Source organism: Rhipicephalus microplus, chromosome 3 (genome assembly GCF_043290135.1).
Source record: "Rhipicephalus microplus isolate Deutch F79 chromosome 3, USDA_Rmic, whole genome shotgun sequence".
Classification (NCBI taxonomy): Eukaryota; Metazoa; Arthropoda; class Arachnida; order Ixodida; family Ixodidae; genus Rhipicephalus; species Rhipicephalus microplus.
The window spans coordinates 92,660,635-92,675,929 of NC_134702.1; the positions used below are offsets into that span (position 1 = coordinate 92,660,635).

At 46.4% G+C, this 15,295-nt stretch overlaps 1 protein-coding gene across 1 annotated transcript; it reads left to right on the top strand.

The window, feature by feature from the left end:
• Positions 1-320: 320 nt before the first annotated feature.
• LOC119159982 (uncharacterized) lies at positions 321-4,704 on the top strand. Its single transcript, XM_075888381.1, has 3 exons — positions 321-466; positions 1,374-1,508; positions 4,396-4,704. The coding sequence occupies exons 1-3, from the start codon at positions 359-361 to the stop codon at positions 4,585-4,587; spliced, it is 435 nt and encodes a 144-aa protein (XP_075744496.1). The 5' UTR covers positions 321-358; the 3' UTR covers positions 4,588-4,704.
• The last annotated feature ends 10,591 nt before the right edge of the window (positions 4,705-15,295 follow it).

Consider the following 15,295-nt stretch of genomic DNA (forward strand, 5'->3'; position numbering starts at 1 on the left):
ATCCCTTGGGTGGGCATAACTGAGTCCATCTCTCGCCCTTAACTTGCATTAGAGAAAAGGGCCTTCGACCCAACCTTCGCGCCACTTACCTTATGACTAGCAATTACCACCCACGTTTTGTTATAGCAGCGCATTCATCTTGTTAGCCTCTATCATCGCCGACAATAGGTCTGACTCTTAACCTCTTTAATGACATTCTTCGTTTGACCACAGTCTTTAATGGTCTTACGTGAAGCCGTCAGATAAACAAATTGATTTTTTCAGGACAAGTCTATATTCACCTCTCTCTCGTTTCCCTTTGCAGCTCGCCGTGATGAAAAATATAGACAAACAGACCGACTGGAACAGGAATGTTTCCATGGCCATCTCGGTGTCATTGTGTACGCGCGTCTACATGCCCGAGAAGCGCGCAGAGCTCGACGAAAAGTGCATCGACCACATTCGTCGTCCCAACACCACAGCCGCAGTAAGTGAACCGACGCTGCACGCCGATATAAGACGGGGCAGTTACTTGATAAAGAAGTAAAAAGAGCGAGGTTTCGGACGTTCATGAGTGCACTGCGCAGCATCCTTTCGCAGTCTTCTTGCCCTGGAGTTGTAATTTTTCAAGTGCCAAACTCAGCACAACGCAATCACCAGCAGTTCGCAGTTTTCTTGCTCTGCAGGAGTTGTAATTTTTCAAGTGCCGGACTCAGCGCAACGCAATCACAAACGGTTACTCGTTGAAAGAGCACAAATAAAGTCAAGAATAATGAGAGGGTAACACTGATCTTGTATATTTCTGTTTCATCGATGGAGAGTGAATATTGTATATTTGCTTTTAATCGACGCCAATCGCGTTAAGCGTGCTGATGATTGTACTTCGTGATTCGTATTTTGAAAAGGTACTAACACAGCCGAACCCAAAAAACCGGTAGCTGCATAGCTTGTATGCGCAGGCTAAGATCTGTGCACAAAAGAAACACGATCTATAGGAAGAACAGGCGTGGTACAACTGTACGTCAGAGTATGATTGATTTGTGGGGTTTAACGTCCCAAAACCACCATGAGAGACGCCGTAGTGGAGGGCTCCGGAAATTTCGACCACCTGGGGTTCTTTAACGTGCACCCAAATCTGAGCACACGGGCCTACAACATTTCCGCCTCCATCGGAAATGCAGCCGCCGCAGCCGGGATTTGAACCCGCGACCTGCGTGTAAGTAGCCGAGTACCTTAGTCACTAGACCACCGCGGCGGGGCAGTATGTCAGAGTATGCCAGAAGTAGATAGTTATTCTGTATGTAGCGTACAGCGAGTGGGAAAAACGGAAGCGTAAAACCTTCACATTTATTACTCACTGCCATGAACATGCCTTTTTTCTTATTGATTTCCAGTTTTGCAACGACCCGCTCTCGATCTACAACGCGCCGACCACTGTGAGGTGTGGCCATTACACGGCGATGTCCGCGAGCGAAAGCACGCCACCGCTGGTGGCGACCTTCGAGACAAACGAAACCGTTAGTGAAAAGGTACCCAGGTGCTGTCTTATATTACCTATAGCTATCTGTATATTTTATTTTCGCGTATTTGATGATTGTCGCCTGGGGCACTGCCTGAATCTTGTTTCTTGGGGGCGGGATGGGGGCCTGACTTTTTTTTTTGTCGATGCTTGTGCGCGTCTTCGCATGTGTGGGCGTATATACGTCAGCCTCTGCCTAGGCGGTGCCGCGAAAAACGCCGCCACCAGCGAAGTCGCGCCAGCCATATCTGGGTAGTGCAAAGAGAGCCGTCCGCAAGCGGACCTGCATATAAACCACCACCTTTCGTTGGTGTTGATGCGCTGTTTCCTAAACGTGAACGAGCTGGCACGCTTATTTTGTGAATCCATGTTTCAAAAAAGTAGAAAGATCATCAAAGCGAACTGCTGGTACGCAATGCAAAATATGTTTCAGTTATTTCGGCGTGCTGCAACTCGTAATTTAAGTGCAAGTGAACAACGCGTGACATCGAGTTCGAGGTAAGCACTCCGACGTGCGTCCTCTAACGCCTAAATGCGTTAACTAGCCCTACACATGATGTCAAAACTATCCAGTGCATACGCGAGCATTTAATTTTACGATCCGGCACGAATGACCCCACCAATTTTTGCTTTTGTAGTTGCGTTCTCCATGCATATCTCGCGTTTTGTGCGTTGAAAGGTTTTATTACGCATCCTAGAATGTTATGTTCGTGGTTGTCTCCTATTTGTACATACTGCAAATGGCGATTTATGCGTGTCCACTTTCTCGGTGTCAAATGAAAGGCAAGACCGAGGCCTCCAAGATTGCTCTGGCAATCGCGCAGACCAACGGCAAGAAAAACCTGATTGTGGTCATGAGCTACATTTCGCGACTTTAGTGTATGGTATACGTGTTCGCATTTGCTAGTTAAGGCCGGAACTCATGGCCTTCAAAGCGTACATGTGCCATATGTTGTGTGGTGGCGACCCTATAAGATTATCGGTGGTCGCGGCGAGTGCTATGTTCATCACGCGCATCACCATTCTGCTGTTGCACGGTGCGCCCCACAGTCAGAGGATCTTTTGAGCTTCATAACCAAACCTGCCACGGTTCTCCGTCTAGGCTACTCAAAACAATAACAGGAGACCTGCATTATCACGCTTTCTCGTGCGACCGCCTGTGGAGAACGCGAGTAGTTCGCTTACCTAACACGTTCGCAACGGCCCGTATAACCAGCGCTCTCGCCATTCTGCTTCGCAAAAGCTATTGATAAAACTGGAGCCCTTTACGTCTGTGGCCATTCACAACGCCATAGTATAGCGCCTACGCGAGTCTTTCTTTGCAGAGCGCAGAGCTATTGCGTCTATTTTTTTCCCGTCGTTCTGGCGAGTGAAGCAGCAAGCACTTCATGGCGGTTAGGTGACGCGTCCAACTCGCGGAGAGAAAATTCGTACCTCTTTTTTTTTTAATGTTCATTGCTCAAACACACCTAATATTTAGCTCAATCATTGTTTCGCATGCCACAGTTGCAACTGGTTACGCAGGAAACTGTGCAAGAGAGTAGCGCTTTGCACTAGCCAAAACTGTGTCGACAGGTGACGCTACGTGTTCGTAAAGCTCCAGAGTCTGACGTATATACACGCACTCAAGATGTCGAAATTTTGGGGGTCTTCGAATCACCCGAACTAGTCGCTACAACTTTCCTCGATATCGCCTGATAAGTTCAGTTGGGGAAAAGGTGTGATGTAAAAAGCAACAACGCTATCCAATCTTAACACAATGCAACGCCTCTTTGCAACTAAGCACATATGTCGGTGAATTTCTTTGCCCGTCAATAGTTGATAGATGATAACAGCGTGTGTTGAAATTGAAAGTGTAACTCAATCATGTATGAATGTTTGACGGTAGCTTAGATTTAGAATAATATGTGCCAAGCTGTGTGTTTGCGTCTGTCATCAATGCGCTTGCGTAACGTGCTATTCACTCGGGCACCCACGTTCAGTGGCGAAAATGGCCCACTGTACCCAACGAACGCTATGTTTGCGTACGCTATTCTTATCTGCCTGTTAAGGATGTAGCGCTGCTACGGTCGATGACGTGGGTTCTATTTCTGGTCATGCCGGGCCTCGTTTTGATGGAGCCAAAAGCAGAAACGGCCGCATACTACACCCATGAAAATAATATATGGGATGGTCACACGTGAAACCTCAATTCTGTTTCGTTGACCACGCCTATCAATATATATATATATATATATTTGATGTTAGCACGTGAAACCTCAAACCTCCTTCTTTTAGAGCAAGGGTCGCCAGCCTTCTAGGTAGAAGGCAAAGTTGAATAAAGCCAAATCAGCAGGGGATGGACGGCTTCGAGTGGGGGGAGAGAGTCTTTTCATGCAAAGTGCGAAAAATTGGCAAAATGACAATAATTTTTGAAAGTGCGGTGTATTTTTTAGATTTTCATTATGTGCCACAAAGTATTAATATTACCCGGAGTTTTACGACCTAAAACCACAATATGATTATGAGAGACGCCGTAGTGGAGGGCTCCGAAAATTTTGACCGACTGGTGTTCTTTAACATGCACAGACATCACATGGTGCATGGGCTTCTATCATTGCGCCTCCATCAAAATGCCACCATCGCAGCCAGGATCGAACCAGCGACTTTCGGGTCAGTCAAATACCTTAGCAGCTGGTCCACCGAGGCGGACTGCACGCCACAAAGCTGCAACCCATACATGGCTTACAAGCTGAAATACAATTTTATGCTAAAACTGCAACGTTTACCTTCAGATAGGACGTCGCAAGGAATGAGGGGGGGGGGGCGGCTGAGGTCGTACCGGGGGCTGCAGGATATCTAACCCTGCTTGAAGGTTGTAAACCGTGAAGCATACAAGCATTTCTCTTCTACTGCAGTACTGCAAGGTCAGGAAACACTTCGGCGGCCTCAGCGTCGGCCTCGCCATATTCGACGTGGAGTGCGAGGACTGGCAAGGAAAGTGCACCGCTCTGAAAACTCCGATGCCGGGCACGAACAGATTTCGCGACATAGCCTCGTACGTAGCCAGTGTGGCCAATGTCACTGGCGACAAACTCCCTTGCACGTAATCATAGGACAGGAGCGCGCGTTTGCACGGCTGGCGACGATCAGCTGGCGACGTCATACGCGCGTCAAGTCCATTGAATATCTTGCTGGGCAGTTGTCCAGTGGACACAATAGCCCTCCGCGAGTGTACTCTGAATTTTGCGTTGATAAATTTTACCATGATGTCAGATTTCTTTGTTTTCTTTTTGTTCATTCGTTTTACTGAAGTGATCTCACGAAGTTTAGACATGCGGGAAGTTCATTTATTTAGAGCACGAACTGGTGTACAACTTCCAGTCTATTGCTTGTCCCTTGATTGGTCGCTAGTCTGTGTCAACTCGTACGAACGTTTCTCTGAATTCTGTTCAGCTATCAGGCATAGCAACCACTATCTTGCCAGGACCATTCTTTATGATTACTGTACCGACTTCAGCAGCGTTAATCCCGGTGGACTAAGGCTTTTAGAGGGTTACTTAAAAATGTACTAAGACTATTCCATCACAGCAGCTGTGGCTTTTAAATACGCCCAAACAATATTATCAAGGTTTCAGTGGATTATGCTAGATTCTCTGGCGTGCCTTCTTGTTGGCGGGCCTCCTCCAGCGGCCCCGCACGCAGCTTGAGTTTTCAAGTCTTCTTCCAGGTGGCGATGGCAGCAGCCTTATTCTACAGCCTCTACCCCCCCTCCTCCACCCCATGTGCTTTTACTTTCGTCATGGTCCTGGCTCTCACGTGAGCGTATTATCGCGACTGTGGCCCGTTTGGGTTTGAGTTGAGTTTGAGACCCCCGCTTAATGCCCATGCCTCCCAGGTACTACTTTTCCAACTTATTTATGCGATTGCTCGTTGTTTTCGCATTATTGCGAAGCGTATTCACGCAGCCCAAAAGAAGCGCTTGAACGTGTGGGAAACAGACTTTCATCTCGCATAAGCATAGTAAGCAAGTATTGTAGTCTTTCTAGTGCGGGCAGACTCGAATTTACGGATGCCGCAGCGTTAATTCTCTTATCACGTCAATTGTCGACTTGAGCAAATCTCGACTTGTGACGCACGCTGGCGAGAAGCCAATGAGAATAGCTTCTCTACGACTACGATTCGCCTACTTGCACACATTCGTGGCTAGAGTAAAATATCTACACATAAAAAGAAAAGGAAAGAAAGAAAAGAAACGAAGAAAGAGTGGCACACAATAAGCTTTCACGCCTGTGAAATGGCCCTTCTTTCAATGCTCTAGTTTTTTTTTCTTTGAAGACAGCGCTTAGAAGAACATAGAAACTATAGAAACTGGTATGCGAGGTGAAAAAGAGCATACTCGCTTCATATCTCTCAGACTAAATAAGGCGGATCAACGCGCATGTCTCAGTGTACGTCATGGCCAAGGCTTACTTTTATTTGGAGAAGTCCAACCGCCTGCTGTCGCTTGCACTTGTTTTTGTTTTTTCTTCGCTCCACACGCCAAGAACACGCGAGGCCATTGCTGATGCCTAGTCGAAAAGTGCGCACCCCCCTCCCCCTCCCCGCCTACGTCGTCTCCGCTTAGTAATATCGCCTCGTCGTCGAGTAGATTGCCGGTTGCCCGCTCATCTCATTGCGAAGCAGCAATCTCTAGCTGCCGTCAGGACGTCTGTGTGTGTGGGTGTACACGAAGGAACACCAATGTGAAGAATGGGGAGAGAAGCCTCACTCCTTCATCACGGCGCCGCTTTCCTCGAACAGTATCTCAGGGTAGCCAAAGTTGGGGTAACGAGAAAATAAGATCGTAACAAGCAGAGCTGAGAACGTGACTGCCTTCTTTTTCATAACGACCATGGAAAAAGGGACACTAAGGAGAAGCCCGGACGTCACATTCGTGAAGCCTTCACATCGCAAACGCCTAGCGAAGGAGCAGCTAAACATTTCGCGACTTCCGTCGCGTCATTAGCAAGACCAGGCGCGCATCGAGTGATTCGCGAAACCTTCCGTCTTTCTGTTTGTCTGTTTGTTCACCGAGCAATTGGTGCAGTCGATTCCCACATGGTGCTCCTTCTGTGTGTGTTAGCCGACGTTGTCCCCAGCTGTTGTGTAGAATTGGTAGAAGTCCCGTGCACTGCGCGAAACATCGGGTGTCTCCTTTCGCGTGGACGTACGTTTGCTTCATTGTTTATTACTATAGTGCATCACAAGCTCTCAGATGTGCGTTTTGTTTGTTCTTCATTGTGCCGAACAGGAACGCGCGTGTACGTCTGTCGCGCCGTACACAACATGCACCGAAGGCGTCGTATTGCGTTTTCAGGGGTTGTATCTAAGTGGAATAAACTTTTGTTGTTGTTACCAGTCTACGTGGTGTGCGTGTTGCGTGGTGCTCGCGCGCGGCATGCTCATAGTTGTGTGCGCACTGGAATGTGCGTGTAAAGTACAGAGGTGTACTCTTTTCGACGCAAAGTTGCGTCAAATACTAGATTGGCGTTGCGCCTAATAGCTACTAAGCAAGCTCCCAAACTAGTGCGGTGTCAGGCTCACTCCAAATGAACGACCGAAGAATCGCTAATCGGCCAGTAGAACCGAAACTAGGGATCGAGAAAAGGAAAGAAATGCCTGACGCCCAGCAGCACAGGCAAGTCTCTGCCAAGTGAGTACGAATACAATGAATCAGGGGCTGAATTTTTTTTTATAACGGCATGCACTTTCGGTACTGTGGCACGAAAAAGCTCCGCAAAGAATATCGGCATGCGTTGCACAAACGTCCCAAAACCACCACATGAATATGCCAGATGCCGTAGTGGAGGACTCCGGAAATTTACACCACCTGGGGTTCTTTAACGTGCACCCAAATCTGAGCAGACGGATCTACAGCATTTTCGCCTCCATCAAAATACTGCATGCAAACAGCACAATACGCGCGAAGTGGACGCTGGGACTACTGATCTGCGCGAAAGCGAACCAGTGGCGAGAGCATGCCACGCGGCCAGGCTGGCGTCTGCTGTTTTGTTTGCCCCATACCAGTTTGTTTGGCCCATAAGGTGGACGTCACTTCCGCCACACTTTTGGCTGCTTGATCGATTGAGTGATTGATTGACAGAGTTCGACCTACAGCTTAGGTATAGAGATCTTAAATAGCTTCATAGTCACACACTTCTATTTATGGAGCCTAAACTAATGCATAAAACACGTTATAATTAAGAGCAGTAGTAGTTATCAGTTCGCGGCATCTGTAGCTAATGAAAACGCCATTGTCAGTCATCATGTGACGGTAATTTGAAAGTATAGTCGCATTATAGCGTGAAAGTGAGCAACAAATGCAAGAAATGCTATTCTTCTTGCGGAGCTTTTCGCTCATAAAAATGAACACATTTGTTCGGTGCATTTGCTGTAAAAAGAGTCATAATTGTTAAAATATTTACCATCTTGACATATTATAGGAAAGATAAAAGAGAGCGAAAGAGACTGAATACAAACCCACGGGAAAGCGGTGAAGTATGCGTTTTTCAACTAGCATACTGCTACCGTCGCAGTCATTCGAAGCCACGTGAGCCATCCAGGTTGGTGGATACGACTACACACTATCAGGTTGGTGCAAGTGTCAACCACAGTTACCCCATTGTTCCATGAAGTCACAATGACTGAATTTACAAAGCTTTTGAACACGAAGAGGTGTTTTTGGTTGGTTTGGTCGGGGTCAACAATATACTGGCGCGTCTGACGTCTGATACGTGTGATACGAGATGCACAGACACTTTAGTACTAAGTTTGAAAGCCACGTCGCAGAATTGGCACTTATTTATTGCGTAAGTTCGCCCTACCGCATCAATACATAATACATGAAATGTCAGCAGGTCCTGTGTCACTTCGCCTAGTCATTTTAAAGGCGAAGCATGTTCATTTGTAGCACATGCATGCACTGCGTAAACGATTCGTCTCACTTGTTAAGCTAAGCCAAGTGGGACGAATGTTAACTGGCGTAGAAATGGCGAAGACTGGCTTGCGCAATCTGTCCGTAGGAGCTTTAATAATAAAAAAAAACATCACGTCTGCAAAAAAAATTGAATTATTTTGTTAATGATAATGGTGAATGAGAATCTCAGTCAATCATGTATCTGGCCAATTGGGAAATTCAGCTGATCGGGAAAACCGAAGAGAGACAATCTTCAGCCTGGTTTACAAGCCTTGCTAGTGATAGGTCCGTCGGCTTAATCAGTAACGGGTTCGGCATCGTCCTTGACCGAATATTTCCTTTTACAAACAGTTAAGGTGTTAGACACTTTCGTGGGCACGAGCCCTGCTCTTTTTGACCTCATCACTCAGACAAACAAGCTATTCCCGGTGGGTGGGCGCTCAGAATGATAGGGGATGGTATTCGATATTTCGCCCATTTCCGTTGCATAGAGAACGGATCAGGTACGGAAAAAGATATCCTTGACTCTTTTTCGTGGGTTCCAAATTGTCTCGTGTCTGACTCCGTTTAACTAAATGTGAACCCTTTTTGGAGATTATTGTACTGTTGTCGAAAAGTCGTGGGACTGAAAATAAACTTCCGTGCCTATTCTAGAAAGGGAGTCATGTGCTTGACAGGTGAGGACCCTCGAAAAACAGTTAGAGCTTCTTTGAAGACGATAGTCTTTCTTGGGGACCTTCAACGGAAAAATTTTGGTCTGTCTGTCTGTCTGTTTCTACATTTGCCTGTTTGTCCGCCCTAACAATTTCTCAATCGGCACTAAACGGCCAACCCCATCCGCAGCACTCACCAATATCGCTCAAGGTTTAGCGTTCATAGTTGTGCGATTGTCAATTAAAAAAGCAAATATTGCGCATATCTGAAGCACCATAATAACATGTCTAAGTTTTATATGTCTGCCTTTATACTAGAAGAAGACACACACAAAAAACTCTAAGGACTGTAGCGTTTATCGCGCTGCGCTGACAGTGCAACGCGCCGATGCTCAAAAGGGTGTTTCCAACGCTTTGCTACGACGACACGGTGGTCGCACCTGCCCGCCGCTTTGCGTTCTACACATTATCACCTCCGAGACAGGCATGCATGCCTTCGTTTTCAAAGATAACTGCCAGATGGCGCTCGTGTCTAACGTGCCTCGATGCGCTCGAAGTTCTTGACAAGTTCGTCTCCACAACACACTCGAGGAATTCTAACGCAGCGCTTCCAGAATACCATTAACCGATTTTCTTGCGCAAAACATCAAATCAACGTTTTGTTCACTCTCTCCAGACGCAAGACTATCGTCTTTCGAGGACATTTGCAGTGCAACATGCAGATTCGGGGCCATTGTAGTGTAACATGCAGATTCAGGGCCAATCTTTTTTAAGGGGCGAAGCTCCTTAGGGCGTGGGCTGTGCGTCCCCTGTAGCCTGTATGTAGCCACCTCTAGTTTAGTTCTTGCAGTGTTCACTAGATGGCGGTACCGTCCCCTGTATGTAGCCACCTCTAGTTTAGTTCTTGCAGTGTTCACTAGATGGCGGTACCGTCTCCTGTATGTAGCCACCTCTCGTTTAGTTCTTGTAGTGTTTACTAGATGGTGGTACTTGTAGCTGATGATGAAAAGATGCAAGATGTTATAAACTAGAAAGCGGTACTTGTAGTTGATGAAAGACGCGAGATCTTATAAAATAGGAATGATGTCACATATGGCGCGTGTCGTTGGTTGAAGGCAAGCGTTCGATTTAGTGCGGCGACGTACGTTAGGGGGAGCGTTGTAATAAAATCCGTTCGCTGTTGGCGCGCGCTCGGAGTCGCCGGATGGATAAGGCTGCACAGCGGAGAGAGCGCAAGGCGGCAGCAGCGCGCGCTCGCAGACAGAATCCCGATGTGCGAGCGCGCGAGACAAGGGACATCGCAAGCCATCCATCGTCTAAGAACAAATAAAAGTTGATTTGTGTATATACACACACAGCGTTTCTCACGTCTTTACATGATGATCGACTGGGCGAATTACACAGAAGATTCACAGTTTACCGATGAATCCCTCCGGAGCTTCGCCCATTCATCATCATTCACCCCGTGAATATGCCGTAATTTTTTTTGTGTTTCAGAGTGAACGGTAGCGCTTTGAAAGCGCGTCTTTGGCTACATGAAAAGCATATACGGTATAATTATTGCGGGTAATATACCTATTGGCGAATATTTTATAATTAGGACTACCTTCTGCTACTTCTATTCTCGTTAATTTGAAGCGTGTCGTTAGTAACCATTTACTGCTAGGAAGGAATGGAAGACCCGCCTCGCGAAGAGACAATCTAGCGAGCAAACTTACTAACAATAAAAAAAGTAAAGTGGTGGATTGTATGAGCCTGATTTACTTCAACCTTTCTTTGTTCCCCATCAGTTCATACAAATAAATTTACGCTAATCAAGGTTTCTTCGTACGTCTTGCTGCTGGCACCCCTAAGTTTTTACCGCACATGACACCTGAGAATTGATGTTTTCGCTTCAAACTTTTTCTAACATGCTTCCAGATGAGCGCACCCTGAGCAACAAGTAAACCTGTCACAAGTTCTTGACGAACAACACCAGCAGCACAGAAGAGGTCGCGTGATCCTTTCGATTAGGCCGAAATCCTCGTTTCGAAACGAGGCTGAAAAAGAACTGAGCAACAAACAGTTCTAGAATCACTCGGCACCAAGAGGACCCAGGGGCCTTGTTTTGTGAGCTGATTTTTATTTGTTTTTTATAAATATTGTCACTCGTTTCTTAGCACGGTGACAATAGGCTAGATCAGTTTTTTTTCAGCTCATTCTTCCCACTACTGCAACATGTCGTCCAGACAACAGCCCCACAATCTCACCATGCGCCCTTCTTATTTTCTTCCCGTTTTATTCCAGGCTCTGTCCTTCTTAACGAGAGGCAGTGCTTCTTCTCTCGACTGCAGCGACAACGACTCGCGTTTAACGACTCTTCGGACTCCTCGGCCAAAATGAGGCCATCACAAGAAAACAGGGCCTTCACTCTTGGCTCCAACGCAGTGACTCGGCGCTGTACTAAAAAAAAATGAGTAATGAATAACGAAGGATACACACACACACACACACACACACACACACACACATATATAATATATATATATATATATATATATATATATATATATATATATATATATATTTCTGCTTGTTCCTTCTCTTGACCCCGACTGTTTCTTTTTTTTCTTCTGGCTAGCCGCCCAGGGTGTACGCTGCCATGTTCTGTGTGAGACATAAAAAACCCCGCGAGTAACTTTTCTTGGCTTCTCTGTCTCTCTCAACGTTATCTTTATGTTCATACTTTCTTTTTTTGTCACTTTGTGCAATCTCTTCTTTCGACTGTCCGCCACAAGGATTATCCGGTTGAGGCATAATGTTAACCTTAAGTGTCAAAGCCACATCCCGGCACGGACGACATTAGGAGGCTCAACCGTGTCCGCTCGAGCCACCATCAGCTTATTGAGTACGTTCAGGAGACATCACTTGTCCTAGACTAGAAAGTCTGAAATCATCTCTACATGTGTGTTCTAGAAGGAAAAAAAGTGACAAAGTAGGCTTGGTGGAGTCCCGTCCCACTTCATTAAATTTGTAAATATCAGAGTATGTGCTCTATGACACAAGTCAAAGATGATTGACACGTGATGTATACGATGGTAAAAAAACGGCTCGAGTAAAAACATGCCATCATGATGGCATGGTCGTCATTAACTTCGTATACATATCACATTGTTACATGGTATCACTTTAGTGTGACATCAATGGCGCAAATGTCACAATGACGTTGCGGCCCTTTCTTAAACTGGATTATCATATCCTAGTACAAATGGCAAATTACTGCCATTATCATATCCTTACTGCCAATATCAATTACTGCCAATATCATATCCTAGTACAAATTACTGAATGTACTATAAAACTCAAGTATTGCAGAAAATATGTTTTTTATTCATATATTCTTAGTCTCAGTTGTAAGGTCATTTCTACATGCACCTCGCATCTGTCTTCTAGTGATCCATTCGTGCTGTCTGCTCACTGAGGGAAGCTTATCATTATCGTTATGATCACGATGAAGAGCACGTGGAACAGGATCAAATATTGCTTTTAGTTGCATTCATTGAAGCATTCTAGAGTGCTCTTGTTCTTCATTGCGGCCCCGCCGCAGTGGTCTAGTGGCTAAGGTACTCGGCTGCTGACCCGCTGGTCGCGGAATCAAATACCGGCGTGGATATGCTGTGATTTTTTGGCGTTGAAGGGAATATCACGCAGGCATTTGCGCCAATAAAGCACTCAAGCGCTCGTGTCTAATACAGGAAGCAATAAAGATTCATGTGTTAGGCTATGGCATAGCGGTCATAAAGAAATTTGAACCAACCAAACCATTTATGCACACAAATGAACACTCTATATATATTTACACAGCTGCCCCTACGGGGTGGTCTAGGGACTAAAGTTCTCGGCTGCTCACAAGCAGGTCGCGGGATCGAATCTCGGCTGCAGCGGCTGCATTTTCGATAGAGTCGAAAATATTGTAGGCCCGTGTGCTCAGATTTCGATGCACGTTAAAGACGCCAGGTGGTCCAAACTTCCGCAGCCTTCCACTGCGGTGTCTCTCATAATCATATGGTGGTTCTAGGACGTTAAATCACACATATCCTTCAATCAATGGTCTTCATTGCACGATAAAACACCCGGCATCATTCGTATATGCTGGCCTCCTTCATGCTTTTCTTGCTGTCAGCCGAAGTACGGCGACGCAGAAAATTCGTCAATAAATAACAGTGTCGGGACACTTAATTGCTTCTTGTAGAGTCTTTATCTTCAATACACTAAATACAAGGTCCCTTGCACATTCAGAACAGCTCCGAAGACACGAAAAAAACTGAGCCAACCATTTCGTTCAGATTTTGCGTGATAGGACGCTGTTTGGTTTTCGGCGTTGCACGAAAAAAAAGGTGGATGGCTTCAAGCGGAGAAAATCTAACTCTATAAATTTTGTCTGACGCGTAAATTCAGTAGAAAGAATGAAACAAAAATAGCAGCATATCCACGGAGTGAATGATGGAGAGTGGGGCGAAGCATTCGTCCGTCCATGCGTCCGTCTGTGTGACCGTTCATGCGTTTGTTTGTGCGCCCGTCCCTGCGTTCTTTCGTGCATCCGCCCCTGCGTCCGTTCATGCGTCCATCCATGCATCTGTTTGTGTGTCCGTTCGTTCATCTATTCAACACTCCAAGTCCCACCATCTCGCATCTTTTTATCATATATTCCCCGTATAGAAGCACCGCCATCCAGCGGACATTACAAGGACTAAACGAGAGGTGGCACACGCACACTTTCTTACGGCCTGCGCTTTGGGTCCACTTCCCACCTTTAACCACCTCGAGTTCATGGTATATTCTAGTTCACTGTACTCACGGCACTGCGACCAAACGCTCGCTAAACCTTTCGAAAACCAAGGAGGTTACGCCCAGCGAGTATAACGTAGCAACCTTTCCCTGTCAGATAGGGCTCAATTTACATGCCAATGGCTGCTAATGAGAAATGAGAGACAGGAGAATTCGGCTTTTGCTTTCTTACGGCTTGCGCTTCGTATCTACTTCTCATTTTTAACCACCTTGAGTTCATTCAAGGTATATACAAGTTCATTGTATTCATGGCACTGCGGCTCAACGCTCGCTAAACCTTTCTAAAGCTAAGGAGGTTACACCCAGCGAGTATAATGTAGCATCCCTTTCTTGTCCGATAGTGCTCAATGTACATGCCAATGGCTGCTAAAGGGGGTCGCAGCGTGCGCGTTGACTAAAAGCCGAATGCTCATGTCTCTCATTCTCCATTAGCAGCCATTGGCATGTACATTGAGCCCTATTTTTGTTGTTAAACAACGCACAGAAGAAATCTCTCACTGGCACTACCTTGGAGGTCAAGTGTTATACCTATTTCGGGTATGTGCCACTGGTGGTTACATACGAGGGACGCCCAAGCCACGCCATAAGGAGCTTCGCTCCTAAAAAGTGTCTGAAACTCGAGCGAGCTTCATAGCGGCACTTTTTGGAATAATAGAGTTGTTTCGACTGCCACTCATTTTTTTTTTGTCGACGGGGAAAGCCGTGACAACATTCAAAATATATCAGTTCGTGTAACGCCAAGTGCTATAATTTACAGAGTTCAACCTAGAACAAATGCAAGTCAAAAGAAATAATTTGTTTTTCTTCACACGAGCAATATCTAGTCGCTTGATCGCGCAGCATAACGAATGTAGGAGGAAGTAGGTGTCTGCTTCACAGCTTTCTCCTAGAAAGACGAAAACGATGGGAGCCGACAGTCAATGAAGAGGCCGAGAAAGAATAGCAAAGCCAGACGGTGGGCTTCCGGCGCAAAGCAACGTCAAGAAAACGGCGTCAACCTAACAAACGGGCCAATCGGAAGGACGACTGACGACCGAGTAGAAGAGGTAGCGCTGGAAAAGAAGCAACAAGCACACGCGCTATCCCATTCCTTCAAGATCGGAGAGTAAGGACGAGTGTCCCCGGTCGTTTCATCCATCTATCCTTGCAGAAGGTTTCGCTGGGCACGTGTGCGTGCGCCATCGCACAGAAAAGAAAACGGTCGTTTCTGTTGCTCCGTCTGGAGGGACGAGCTATTCCGCGGGACCGAAGGCGACGGGGGAACCGGGACAGATAGGAAATAAAGGAATAAACATGGGCTATGCAGTCGGACGTCTAGGGGATGTTGCCTGGATATATATAGCCAGGGCGACGACGCGTTCGTCCACCCATTTGTCACGG

Excerpts from the sequence above, each read along its gene's own strand:
- LOC119159982 (XM_075888381.1), top strand. The coding sequence starts at position 359 with ATGGCCATCTCGGTGTCATTGTGTACGCGCGTCTACATGCCCGAGAAG. Across the intron at positions 467-1,373 it reads GTCCCAACACCACAGCCGCA|TTTTGCAACGACCCGCTCTC; the intron begins GTAAGTGAACCG and ends ATTGATTTCCAG. Across the intron at positions 1,509-4,395 it reads ACGAAACCGTTAGTGAAAAG|TACTGCAAGGTCAGGAAACA; the intron begins GTACCCAGGTGC and ends CTTCTACTGCAG.